The 13,660-nt window shown below is 38.6% G+C and overlaps 2 protein-coding genes across 2 annotated transcripts; both read left to right on the top strand.

Moving 5' to 3' along the window:
* Positions 1–9: 9 nt before the first annotated feature.
* On the top strand, positions 10–3,750 carry rln3a (relaxin 3a). The gene is made up of 3 exons (XM_051388240.1): positions 10–718; positions 1,077–2,210; positions 2,912–3,750. The coding sequence occupies exons 2-3, from the start codon at positions 2,051–2,053 to the stop codon at positions 3,193–3,195; spliced, it is 444 nt and encodes a 147-aa protein (XP_051244200.1). The 5' UTR covers positions 10–718; positions 1,077–2,050; the 3' UTR covers positions 3,196–3,750.
* Positions 3,751–4,862: 1,112 nt separating this feature from the next.
* il12rb2l (interleukin 12 receptor, beta 2a, like) lies at positions 4,863–12,681 on the top strand. The gene is made up of 15 exons (XM_051388262.1): positions 4,863–5,031; positions 5,435–5,533; positions 7,102–7,255; positions 7,373–7,524; positions 7,669–7,817; positions 8,013–8,148; positions 8,613–8,689; positions 8,796–9,033; positions 9,236–9,430; positions 9,570–9,674; positions 9,758–9,892; positions 10,533–10,673; positions 10,820–10,886; positions 11,246–11,351; positions 11,566–12,681. The coding sequence occupies exons 2-15, from the start codon at positions 5,461–5,463 to the stop codon at positions 11,953–11,955; spliced, it is 2,118 nt and encodes a 705-aa protein (XP_051244222.1). The 5' UTR covers positions 4,863–5,031; positions 5,435–5,460; the 3' UTR covers positions 11,956–12,681.
* The last annotated feature ends 979 nt before the right edge of the window (positions 12,682–13,660 follow it).

Genomic DNA, 13,660 nt, shown 5'->3' with positions numbered 1-13,660 from the left:
CACCCGCTCCCTTCCCTCCCCCTTCCTCGCTCTGATTGGTTGAGTGCTGCCAAATTGTCTTAAAGACACAGCAACAGCATTTTTTTTTTTTTTTACTACAAAGCCTTCCACGCCCATTTGTGGAACACCTCTGTCTATCATGGACATCTTTCTTTTTCCTTTTTCTTTTTTCTTTTTACAGCTGAGGCGGATGCTGTGCCAGTGAAAGTAATAGGTTCATCTTAGTGCTTGTCAAAATTCAGCAGTTAGTGATTTGACAGTGTGGTAGTAACCCGGTGTTTACTACCCATTTGTCTTTGGGTGACCTGTCTGCATCTGGATACACTGACACTAACTCTTTCTAGTGAATGGCCTCAAGGTTAGGGGCAGCAGTTTGAGTTCATCTGATAAATAATGAGTAGGGATTTGATTTTAGTGACAGTTTGCGTGCAACTACATATACCGGACACACACCCACTTCATCTCACTTCAGCAATGTACTCTAGGTCCAGTATCAGCCTTGCAAAGAAGCTAGTTTTCTCTCCTTTCTGAGTGTCAACACTGTTGTGTTGAAATATAAGATCAAACACAATATTTATTTGAAAACTGCCCCGTTCTCTAGCCCTGGAAAGCAAGTTAGCCATTTGAATTACCCTAAGTCACTTTTTATTGTTTTATTGTTATGCTGCCCTATTACTACAGAACATATAAACTACACCTGCTGTGTACTGAAACACAGGTAAGTTGGTAATTATTTAAAAATGACTCATTTTTAGGACTATATAGGACCAAATAATATACTAATATTTATCTACAGTGTGCATTGTCATTTTCATATTGCTCCTGTGACCTCCAGAGGTCACTTCTGTGACACTGTGTTAATGAATGTCAGGGTGGACACTCTCCTAAAATGCCATTTTGTTTGCTTGTTATCAACACATTCATTACAAATTCATCATCCCCATTGTAATATCCTAAATGAGTGACCTTTGACTATGATACAGATAAAAATGTGTTTTATATTTGTCTGACTCATTATAAGACTTCTATGTTATCTGACTTTGTAAATGTCACTGGTTCTGTCTCTGTCCTCCCAGGTCACCTTTTGGCAAAGAGATGACGGAATAAGCGATTTTCAAGAGAAAGGAAAAAAAATACATGTGGAAGTAATACAGGGTTTGTGTGGATTAAAAATGGCAAACACTGATGTAAATAATTGTGATTGGTTACAATGGCCTAAATATATCCCTGTAGTGGGGTTAGCGAGTGTTAAATCTTATCAGGGGAATTTGTGGAAACATCCATAATTAGGCCTGAAAGGTTAATTTCATGTGTTCAGACACTTCATGCACCTCTACTTCTTCTGTTCATTGACATCAGCTTCCAACTTGAATATTCATTTTGCAATTAAAATACTTTTTATTTTTATTTTAACAAATTGATTTATCTCGTAGAATATTCATGCGTCTTACACAACCAACTATGGTATTTGTAGGGGAGAAAACACCATGATATACCACAATAGAGCAAAGGAAATTGCCCTGTGACTCATATAAACAGAGACAGAGTTGTAATTGGCTAACATGTGGGGGGAAAAAACATCATTATGCCACATAGTCTCATACTTTGTTTGACATTATTAATGTGCTCCTCATATTCAGAGTCACCACATGATCATCAAATGTTTTACATATTAAATGTAAGTAGGATCTGATCATAATATTGAGGGACATTAAAGAGGACAAAAGTGCTTCTCATGCTGAAACACAATTAGATCACTGAGGCCTCTGACATATTCGTTAATTATGCCACCTTTGGTCCGCTTTTTGTCTCCATAAAGGTCTCTGGCTGTATCTCTCTTTCGAATCTGTTCTTCTCTTGGGGTAGGGCCTGCATGCGCAGTATGCCTGTCTCCCTTGCAGAGCTCCAAACCCCTTTATAAACCACGCCTGGGTCAACTAGAAAGTCACAGCTCTTGCAAACAGGGAGACAGAAAGCTAAGTGCTGCTCAAAGCAAAAAATCTCCTGTCATTTCAGCCATTTCTATTTTGCTTTGTTTGCTTGGGGTGCTATGTGGAAAGCTGTGGTGCTGGCTGTGTGTCTGCTGGTGGCTGGGGTTCAGCCCATGGATGACCCATCATATGGGGTGAAGCTGTGTGGCCGTGAGTTCATCCGGGCAGTCATCTTCACTTGCGGAGGCTCACGATGGAAACGGTCACTCAGGAGTGCAGGTGAGAGGCTAAAAGGCGCCGCATTGTCACTGTGACTTTCCCTGTGATGTCTCTTCTCCACAGTCAGCATTTGGGTTTCATCTGGTGACTAAAACATATCCATTAATTGTATGAGATCAACTTGTTTGCCCCCAATTTCTAATGTTATGATCATTTGTAATTTCTCTTGATCTCTGTGAATTAATCGTATGTCCACAATGAAGTTTCTTCTGATTGGGTGTACTTGTGCTGAAAAGCATATGCCAATGATAACGTCAATGAAGGGAAAAAGGAAATCATATGTAATTCAAATGCAGATTGACAGAAAATACTAGTAATTACATTTTTATTGAATGCTGATGTTGTTTGGTATATTGGTTAAGTTAGTGTTTTAACTATGGACAACCTAGATTCTTATCAGAGCACTATAATTCTCATTTACAGTGTCATTAGATGTATTATGTTGATCTATACTTACTTAAAATACTAGAAAGTAACATTTATTTTGAGCCTCTGAAGAAAGACCTTTTATTGGTCGGAAACGATACATGTGACCTTTTCTCCAAAGATGTCCCTGGGACTATATGACACTCTTCTTACTTTATGCTACCTTCAGCAATTCTTGTAATAACTGTACAGGTAACAGACAAGGACAAATAATATAATCTATGAAAAGCCAAGAGTATTCTCTGAAGTTCATTTACCCATTTCACTGCATTCAGATGTTTCAGAGGACCCATTCAGCTCCCGTCAGGAGGAGTCCTCAGAGGGCTTGAGTCCCAACTCTGTGGTGGACAGTCTCCTCCAAAGGAACAGAGATCTAAGCTTCACACCCAGAGACAACCAGGAGGGAGTGTTCAGAAGGCCGGCCCGTTCTTTCATCACTGAGGAGATCCTGGAAGCCCTTCGCAAGGCTGACCGCAAGGGCCGGGACGTGGTGGTGGGTCTGTCCAACGCCTGCTGCAAGTGGGGCTGCAGCAAGAGCGAGATCAGCTCTCTTTGCTGAGAGTCGACCTCGGGCCTCTGAGTGAATACATCGGCAGACATGCATTGTTTACATAAGAACACAAACAGACACACACGCACGCACGCACACACACACACACACACACACACACACACACACTTTTAATTTTATATCCAGATTCTCTCAGTTAACCCATTATATGAACTGTTTGAACTGCTCTTTTATTTTGTAGCATCTATGAAGTGTATGGAAAGGGCTGCCATGTGTTCAAAATGTTTACATTTCTGCATTATAGGCTTTGTAATGAAAGCCTTAATTATTCAATCTTGAACCAAGTTGTTTTGTCCTTCCCAAACACTATCATACACATTGTAATAAACCTTTATTTTTTACATTAAGCTGAATTGTGCACCAGAGAATTCAAGGGAATAAAAACACTTTAAGATCATTTGATAGCAACTGCATAAAAAGTCACAATGTTTAATCTTGTTTGTAAATTATAAGTAGATTGTTGGTATTTTGCATTTGTTTTGTAGCACACGCTAAATGGGTAAAAGGTTCAGACCCATAATAAAAACAAATGTGTTAAAAGAATCATATCTTTGCGTTTTTAAATGCCTATTACCAAGGCTTAAGAAAAGTCTCACTTCACCTAAAATATACCTGCACCGGAATATTTGCATTTGATGCATACTCCATAAATACTCACATACTGTGAGACAGTAACCTTTTCAGTGATGGAAGAGGTATTTAGACCCTCCACTTATAAGTACTAATACATTTATGTGGAAATACCCATTACAAATAAAAGTTCTGCATTTAAAATTGATTAATGTACTGAAAGTATTATCAGCAAAATGTACTTAAAGTATCAAAAGTATAAATATCTGCATTAAGAAATGTCCCCTGTAGTAACTAACAGGCTATAACTGATATTATTAGGCTATATATTACATTATAAGAATTTTAATACTGATGCATCAATTTGTCATTTTAGTGTTGTAGCTGGTAGAGGTGAGGCTAGTTTTAACAACTTTATGTGTGGGAAGGCTAATCCATGGTTCCCAACCTTGAGGGCAGGCCCCTCTAAAGGGCCACAAGGTCAATTCTGAGCTGATTATTGGGGCAGTATGTAGGGGTAAGCTTTGCTACATGTGTTTGTAAATGGAAAAATGATTACAATCTTAGAAATCTGTATTTGGTGGAACTGCTCTACTCTTATGAAGCATGACAAGGGGCCCGAACCAGACACCTCTTTGTCAAGGAGTCCAAAACCAACAAGGCCAGGAACCACTAATTTAATATTTAACACTGCATTTCATAAGTTTCTCATTTTAAGCGTCAAACATTAACTAAAGCTGTCTGATGACCGCAGTGGAACAGAAACTAAATAGTTTTTTTGGAGTAGAAATAGAAAGTTGCATAACCTGGACAAACAGTCTCAGAGGAGTTTCAGGTCCTTAAGAGTAGATAAAAGTTAACTACTGTATCTGTGGGAAACGTGTAGGTTTGGTTCTCGTGTTGTTTTTCTATGTGAATGTGACACTGACACCTTTTAAGCAGCAGGAAGTTAAAAAGAGTTGGGCAAAACACTGTACACGTGAATACTGCGACTGCTGCACGCGTGTGTGTGTGTATGTGTGTGTGTGTGTGTGTGTGTGTGTGTGTGTGTGTGTGTGTGTGTGTGTGTGTACGTGTGTGTGTGTGTGTGTACGTGTGTGTGTGCCCACGTCATCGATAGTCCCAAAACTTGGGCGGCGCGAGCCCTGTTACCGGACGGACGATTTCAATTTCACAACAAACTTTGTTCAGTCAACCGGGGTTTGATGTCGCCTCACAATGAACGATAGGAATCTCAGTGTGTCTCACAATGAGGTAAATAATCAATACTTTCATAGCTATTAGATAGTTTGCTAATTACTGAGGAACGTAACAAGTTGTTATCGCTTAATGAGACTTAACGAGACGCGGCTGATAACGTGCTTGAACTGTTATCTGAGTGTTTTCATGCTACAACCGCTTCATTAGTAGTTGATGTTGAGTATATGATACAGGAACGTGTGTCCGGGAGGCGGACTGTCGGCACGTATGTGTACAGTACACTGTGTTTCGATGCAGCGGCTCCACATGTTCGTGTGACTCTTATAGCTCACACATTTTACATTTACTAGGTCGAAAAAATACTTCTTTTTTTTTTTTAGGGATATTGCTGTAGCTTCCGTGACTGATACATTTTTCTGTGTGTGTGTGTGTGTGTGTGTGTGTGTGTTTCCTACAGGCAGTAGAGGCCTGGGTCCAAATGTAATGGCCACACTTAAGACCAGCTGGCTTCTGTCCATATTTGTGGTCAACCTGCGAAATTGCTTTGCGCTAGCAGGTAGGCTCATTCAAGGCTTGTACCCCTCCTGAATCAGCTCAGTTCTTCCTGTTTGTACTTTCTTTGTGTTTATTTTTTATGTTTCATTCAGAGAGAGAGAGAGAGAGAGAGACTTGCTGTTTTTACTCCACTACATTAAAAAAAACAAAAAAAAAAAAACAGCTATATACTTAAATTTACTTTGCTGAGTAAGATTTTACATATAAAATCTATAATCAGCATGTGAGACAGTATGTATTGTCAAAGAATAAATTACCCAAGGGTAGATAAAATATTCAGAAGGTGCCCACAAGTTAATGCAATATAAAGGAGCTTGTCTACGCCTTGGTATTTTAATCTCTGGTGATCAATAATGACTTATCTTTAAGTAAAAGATCTAAACACATCGTCTAACACTACAAATCTACTTTCCAACAAAATACACAGTTTCACACACGTTTATGCCTGTAGGACAGTTGTGTGTACATCAAACTTAACACGTTTTTTATAATGAGCTCTGTGTGCTAAAATTAGGTCACATGCCCCTAAAGTTTTATTTGTCATTGACCCTGTGTAATTCAGTGCTGTGCTGAGGAGGAAGTGGTGACAATGAAAGGGTGCAGTCATCTGGACCTAGACTGATCACAGTGCTCATTTCCTGTTTAACGGTTCTGGCGCTGCGCTTCCCTGCAACGTGCAGTGTGCAGGCTTCACATTGATCACCGCTAAAAGTGTCTAGGCTTACGAGAAGTGGGTGAAGGTGACAGTCTTGTGATGAATAGAAAAAGAAAAAAAAAGTTAAAAGTGTTGGGCGGATGTACATTGTTCTTGTGGTTAAGTCTTCTATCTATTACTTTCTGGCTCGTTTTCAGTCCTTTACACCTTTCTCTACATCTCTGTTTGTTGTTATAGCAGTTAAATGTGTCTGAGTAAAACACTTATAAAGATTAATGAGAATTTAGAAAGTAAAACTGACATTAAATCAGTAGTGGATGTTTTTTTAGTGCCCTGTTTGACTTCAGTATGAAGGAAGGTTGTTATAGTTAACTTAAACTAAACAAAGTTTTAGTTAACTGAAATAAACACAATTACATATTTTGATAAAATAAAATAAAAATATACAGGAAATGTCTTTAGTTTTAGTCTTTAGTCTTAAGCTGAGGATGCCTACATGACAGTGAGTCAATGTGTTTGTATTGTAATACCTATTCTGAACTTTCCTGTGACAAGTGCCCTCATTTTATAATAAGAATAATACCAAAGCTAATAAAAGCTAAACTAAAACTGAACATTTTAAAACAATAAAACGATCAATCCCACACTAGAAAGTACAACTGAAACTGAACTGATTTCTTCAGGCCACTTACTTGCTACTGTTTTTATTTTACCCGTTTCTTTACGTTGGTAAGTCAGTTGTGACGCAGTAGGTCCGTACCAACCGCTTATTATGACTCATGGTAGACATTTTAGTACAGTGTGTGCCATTTGCCTTAACGTCCCTGCCTGTTTCCAACTAAATTTTCTCATGAGTCTGCATCTATTGTTTCTGTATGAGATAATGTCTTATTTTTTTCTTATTCTCTCATTAGTTTCTGCAGGTCCTCCAGTTTCCCCCTTTCCTCCTGAATGCTATTGCCCATGTGATGAGAAAAACTGTTGGGTATATATCTACTGTACTTGGGACAAAAGGCAGGAACCTCAGAACACGACTTACAGCCTGCACTGGAAGCGGGCGAATAGCAAGTAAACAACCAAAGTTCTTTAAAGTCTTAGTCATCTGACGTGTTTAAAGGCAAGAAAACAATGATCTGCTAACAATAGTCTTTTGAATTTGTTTTTCTTCCTTGTGTTGTCTTCCAGGGAGGGTCATGTGATCAGCGAGACCAGTTTTAATGCTTCGATTGCTCGTGAACATTTCTCCAGCCACGATGAGCTTCGTGTTTGGGTCCAGGCTGAGAACCAGTACGGTTCTGTCAAATCTGAGGAGGTTGTGTTCAATACAGCAGATATCAGTGAGTCAGACACCAACAACAACAACAACAACAACAACAACAATAAGAATAACAATAGTGGTACCTGACAGCTTAAAATTATCGATTTTAATTTAGGTGACATTTCAAATGAAATAGTTTTTGGGTATCTGTCTCTGTTTCTAGTCAAGCCACCCCCTCCTCGCATCACATCGATCCTTCAGGACAGTTCATCGTTAGAGATAGAGTGGCCCCACCCCTGTGCGCGGCCGGAGACCCCTTTGGGACCCTGTGATATTCGATATCGGACTGAGGAAGACCAACGCTGGTTTGAGGTGTCTATGGTTTTCGATTTTGTCTTCCTTTTCATCCTCTCAACGTAGTCCACACTGTGTAATGGAGTATGTTGACAGTGAACGGACAGTGCTAAAGAAGATGAATAAATTAAGGAATTCATGTCCTGATATAATCTTGCAAGACAAACTGTTTTTTCACTGCATGCTCAAACTCATTCTCCTTTTCTAACACAGGAGGATAAATATTTTAACCGCTATGAATTCGTCAGTCACCAGCCCTGTACAGCCTATGAATTTCAAGTTCGCTGTGCATGCGTCACAGGCCTGAAGAGTTACTGGAGTGCAATCGAAAAAATCCACACACTGACAGGTGGGTCCTCATATATGATGTGGTCTCCAAGTTGCTGTTGAATGGTTTTTCTTCTGTTCTGTTTTAACTGCTGAGTTATAAAGCATTAAAGGAATATTGTCTTTCTTACTGAGAAGATACTGTAAGATAAGAAGTGAGCTATAGAGGTGCTGATGGACGGATATTGTTACCTTTGGATTGAACCACAGCTGTTTAGGTCTCTTTTCAGTCTGTATGCTAAACTAAGCTAACTGGCTTAGCTTAGCATACAGACATGAGAGTGATACTGATCTTCTCATCTATATCTCAGCAATAAAAGCGTATAACTTTAACCCAGTCTAATCTAATGCACCCTACTAAACAAAATAACAGTTTTCTCTGCTAAAACTATGAACTACTGAGTTACACAAACCTGCTCTGGGTTCTGATTTTGCCTCTTTCTGGTTTTCTCTCCTTCTTGGTGACCTTTTTCTTTCCTTGTTCAGATCCTGTTGGAAAGCTGGATGTTTGGAGGGACTGTGGGGTGACCCCTGCAAGCTTCGACTGTGTTTTGATATGGAAGGTATGTCCAAAAAATTACCCAAATTTATTATTCTCTGGTTTGAACAATCAACTACTCTTTGCAAAGTCACCACTCACTGTTCTCTCCCTTTCTTCATCCCACTCAGACACTTCCTATGTCTCAGGCTTGTGATCTCATTCTGGGGTATGAAGTCAAACTGTTTTACCCTAATGGTACCACAGTGTTAGTGAATGTGTCCATAGCTGAGCCAAGGGGCCAGTTAGTGTGTGATGAAACGCGATGCCACCTGAATTCCTCTCTAAAGGATGCAACCTCAGTCAATGTATCAGCCTACAATGCTCTTGGTGCTACGGAGCCTTCTAAACTCACTTTGGCAATACCAGGTATCAATTCTCATAACGGTATAGAGAGCTATGTGTTATAATTAAGGTTATGGTCACTGTTTTAAAGTGACTGGTCATGCTGGAAAATTGCTCTGCAGTTATTATCTATTTGTATGATTTAATTCTCTTATAAGGAATATTTGTATTTCTCCTTTTTCCTGTGGCTCAGTAGAACTAACAACACATGTTCTCTCTTGCTAAGGTATTAATATAAATAAACAAGATGTTCACCTCAAGATAAATGAAGAAAACGTCACTGTGTCCTGGGATCTGCCCTCCATTTCTCTGAAAGACTTGAAAGAATATGTGGTGGAATACAAACAAGCAGGATGTCCACCAGGCCAAGGGTTTGATTGGGTCAAAGTGAACAAAAGCCAAAGAACTGCAATTTTTAAAGGTCTGTTTTTTTTGTTGATACTTTGATTGCAATGCCAGAAGATATTACCTATACAACAACAATGCTTGTCTTTTACTTTGCAGTTGGATTTGACTATTTTCAAAATGGCTGTTTTATTGATGTTTGTCTCCACCTACAGGTCAATTTAAAAAATACACACCCTACCAAATATCAGTGTTCACAGTATTCAACAGCAAGGAAGTCCACCACCTTTTCACAGATATTGGATATTCTCTTGAACGAAGTAAGTATTTATGCATTGTTCTACTTATTTTAGCTAATTTTGACCTCTAAAGATAGACTTGTAATCCTTATGTCCCTTTTCAGCCCCCTCCAAAGTGCCATCATTTAAAGTGTTTTCCATTGACACCACTGATGTGACTCTGATTTGGGAGCCCGTTCCCCTCGACGAGCAGAATGGGGTGATCCTTTACTACCAAGTAGGAGTAGACAGAGAAAAAGGTACAAATACAACAATATATAATACACTTGTAGTAAATATTAAAGGAAACATAGGAAAATAAATATTTTTGCCAAGATTGTGTCGTAACAATTGATCAGATATATTGGTCATTAGATTTCAGTCACACTGACATATCTCATCAACTATCAGATGAAATGTTTTACCGACACTCATAGTTCCCAGAGGATGTATCCTAATTACTTTGGTGATGCACCGCTAGGTTTACATTTGTGGCTCCCAGGGAAATGTCTCAACAACTATTGGATGGACTTCCCGTGAAATTTGGTACATAGTATACATTCATCACCCCATCAGAATGAATGAGTTCTGACTCTTAACATTAGTAAAAAAAACAGTTCATCTAGCACCATCACATTTTAAAATGGTTTTTATGTTTTTTTGGTTTATGACTAATAAACTGAAAGAACTAATGGCATTCCCATCAGCCTCAGCTGTACTTTACATTTAGTGCTAATCATCCAATTATATTTTAAGAAATAACTGTGCATGTGTAAAATAATAAAGAATATAGAAAAGTAGTAATTATCAAATAAAAGGGATGCTACTGTTAGCTTGCTGTGTCTTTATCAGTTATTCTCTGATAACTTAACCTCATTTCATACAATTTGTCTCTCCTAGTGTACAATGTGGGTACAAATAGGACATATAAGTTGCTGGGTCTCAGTCCAGGACAGGAGTACGAGGTGTGGATACGAGCTGTGACTTCAGCTGGACCTGGAGAAAATGCCACTGCGAGGTTCAAAACAGTCGAATCTTACGGTATTGCATCTTACCTTTTTTTGTTTATTGGGATGAGCTCTGGTTGAGTTTTCAAGAGGTGTAATTTGATTTGTCTTTACAACATAATAAGTGAATTGGTTACTGGTGTGTCTCTCTTATCCCATTTCTCTCTCTCTCTCTTACAGCGTACCTTCCTGTCCTGCTGACAGTTTTGTCTCTGGTTGGAATATGCATTATTCTTGTTTCAGTCTGGTGAGATGATCATCTTGTCTTTGACTCTTATGTGGCATTTCTCTCATCTCCTATCTCTGTCTGATCTATAAGAGAGGTACAGCAGAACAGTTTTCAGCTGTTATCCATTCTCAAATAATCTTTAATAACACCGGAAATAGTTTTACAAGCAAATAAATATTATTCGGTACTGGGGAGCTAAAACTGTGTGCACAGAGTGAAGATGAAAAGGATATTAAATTAAAATGCACATCAGTGTGTTGTTGTCTCATAAAATGTTGATGTGGACATTGAAGCTAAGAATATATGAATGTACATGTTTGTTTTTTTATTGATCTTATATCTGTGATGGTTTTTTTCCCCTGTTTTTCGTCTGCCAGTACTTGTCGAGGAGTAAACAAAGGGTGTTCACTGGGGCCTCCGTGTTACTGTGATAAAGTGCCAGATCCTCGTAATAGCTACATTTTCAGAGATATGAAACACCAGGTGAGAGACCAAATGACACAACAGGACTTCTTTGTCTTCTGTGAGCTGTTGTCTAATGTCTAATAGTTTACACCGATTTTTGAGTAATGGCATGATTGTTTTGCTATTCCACTGGTAACTGCTTATCCTGTTTACAACTACTCTCTCACTAATGTAGTCAGTAAGTCCTAGTTTGTTACTGTGTATCACAATAACATGTGCGATCTCCCTGTAGATTAATGACCCCATGACTTGTAGCTGCATCGCCATTCAGGAGCAACATCCCAAGATCTCTCTGTTGGAGGTTTTGGAAACTTCGCCGGGGGCTTCGACGAGCTCCCTGGAGGAAACCTCAGAAACTGAGAGATTAACTAGGCCATTGGTTGGAGATGGGAGCTCCCAGATGGACTTCCAAGATGATCAGAGGGAGAAAGCTGTCATAGAGGAGTGTCACAGGACTGACCACAAATATGGAAGAGAGGCGTACAGCAAAATGGTTGACTCCGATGAGGAGAGGGACAAGGAGGAGGAGGATTGTTGGAGCTCATCAGACGATGAACCCTGTCGATCAGGTTACGAGAAGCACTTCATGCCCACTGTTTTGGAAATACTGGAAGTTTCATGATGTCTCCGTGTTGACTCGTGGACAATCTTGGATGTGTGTTTTAATACTTGAAATGTGCAGAAATGTTTCAGAATGACCTGGACAGCCTCTCTCTGCAGGAGATCAGACTCAGGTCATTGGAGAGATTTGTCAGCTTAAACTAATGATAGCCAGTCCCTCTCTCTACGCTGGCTTCCACCTTTTGCATTAGTTTATTTTGGTATTTGATGAGTGTTTGTTTCACCAGATAGTGTTCACTTTTCCTATTTCAGCTTCATCCACCCTCTTATGTTAAGCCTGTAGAGTAGTAAGAGTAGTATTTTAAGAGATTTTGTTTTTAATCCACACATTGAGCCAGACTAGAGCCCCAATATGCAGATGTATGCAGAGCTAGGAATTATTTGTCACTGATAGTGATAGAACCCTCTCATATACATCATCATATTTATAAGCACAATACAAAATACTTAAGTCTGTGAGGAATGTTAGAAGCACAGTAGTAGTCAGTATTTACTCCCAGATGAGCTTAAATGTTTCAGCAATGTCCCGATAACCTGTAAATTGATTTAAAAACTACAAAGCTATAAGAAATCTCAGGTGCTATGTTATTTCACCATTTAGGAAAATGATCCTCACCTGTATTTTTTTTTGTTTACAATGTTGCACCTTAGACTTTTTAATGAGCAAAATGAACATTTGTCATGTGTACAAATGTTGCACGTGGTTAAATAAACTATTTTAATAAGGGTCTGGCTTTTAACTTTAAATTAAATTCACTTCACTTAATCAGCAACACAGCCATGCTGGTGGAATACGGGTCCGTGTATGTTTTGGTCATTGGATTTTCCTTTCAGAAACGAGTATTAAAAAACTGAAAACGAGTGGTTATTTGATTTTCGTTTTAAAATACAAAAATTCAAATTGAAATACAAGGCGTTTTTCTTTTTCATGGTCAAAAAGGGATGAGCGAAATTTTAAAAATTATTCGATTTTCATTTTCTATTTCATATAACAAAAAATAAAATCACTAGAAAACAGAAAGGGAAAAAAGGCCTGTTTTTTCATATTCTGAGACCGGATGTTGTCATTTACAGGACCGTGCTGTGGAGAAGAAACAGTAGGCTAGTAGACTGAGGTCAATCCAGCCGTGAGTCCGATCTCCGTGGTCAAATCAGCCGCACTTAAATTTAGAGTGTACAAGTATTCTCAGCATTATGGTAAATGCGGAGAAACAGCGTATTTACTTTCGGTTTTCAAAATAAAGGTATTTAGAGCCGTAAGCTATAATTAAAATATGTTACATTAAAGTGTTTCATGCGCCCCTAATGAATAAAAAAAAAACTTTATATCAAGTATCTTTACTGCGCCAGTGTGGAGAAATGCCAAAATAAAAGTCTCATATTTATGCCTCCAGAGATTGCATATTTGAGCTACTGTAAAAACACTTTGCTCAATAATTCCTGGCTATGGATGGTATATTTGACTTCTGCACATCTAAGACTACAAGTATACTTAATATCAAGCATTTTTACTGTACCAATCTGGAGAAATTGAAGAATAAAAGTCCCATATTTATACTTCCAGATTCCATATTTTCTTATATTTGAGCTACTGTAAAAATGTATGTGGAACCACCTGCAACAGCTGTCACACTGAATAATATAAAAAATAATATGTGAGGAAGAGACAGTAGGTACAATGGTGTTTTGAAGTTAAAATTAATTAT

The sequence above is a fragment of the Dicentrarchus labrax genome, unplaced genomic scaffold, assembly GCF_905237075.1.
Source record: "Dicentrarchus labrax unplaced genomic scaffold, dlabrax2021, whole genome shotgun sequence".
NCBI classification, from domain to species: Eukaryota; Metazoa; Chordata; class Actinopteri; family Moronidae; genus Dicentrarchus; species Dicentrarchus labrax.
The sequence above is the reverse complement of the archived record's forward strand: the minus strand, read 5'-3'. Positions and strand labels throughout refer to the sequence as shown.

Excerpts from the sequence above, each read along its gene's own strand:
- rln3a (XM_051388240.1), top strand. The coding sequence starts at position 2,051 with ATGTGGAAAGCTGTGGTGCTGGCTGTGTGTCTGCTGGTGGCTGGGGTT. Across the intron at positions 2,211-2,911 it reads ACGGTCACTCAGGAGTGCAG|ATGTTTCAGAGGACCCATTC; the intron begins GTGAGAGGCTAA and ends CACTGCATTCAG.
- il12rb2l (XM_051388262.1), top strand. The coding sequence starts at position 5,461 with ATGGCCACACTTAAGACCAGCTGGCTTCTGTCCATATTTGTGGTCAAC. Across the intron at positions 7,256-7,372 it reads TGGAAGCGGGCGAATAGCAA|GGAGGGTCATGTGATCAGCG; the intron begins GTAAACAACCAA and ends GTTGTCTTCCAG. Across the intron at positions 9,893-10,532 it reads AGGAGTAGACAGAGAAAAAG|TGTACAATGTGGGTACAAAT; the intron begins GTACAAATACAA and ends TGTCTCTCCTAG.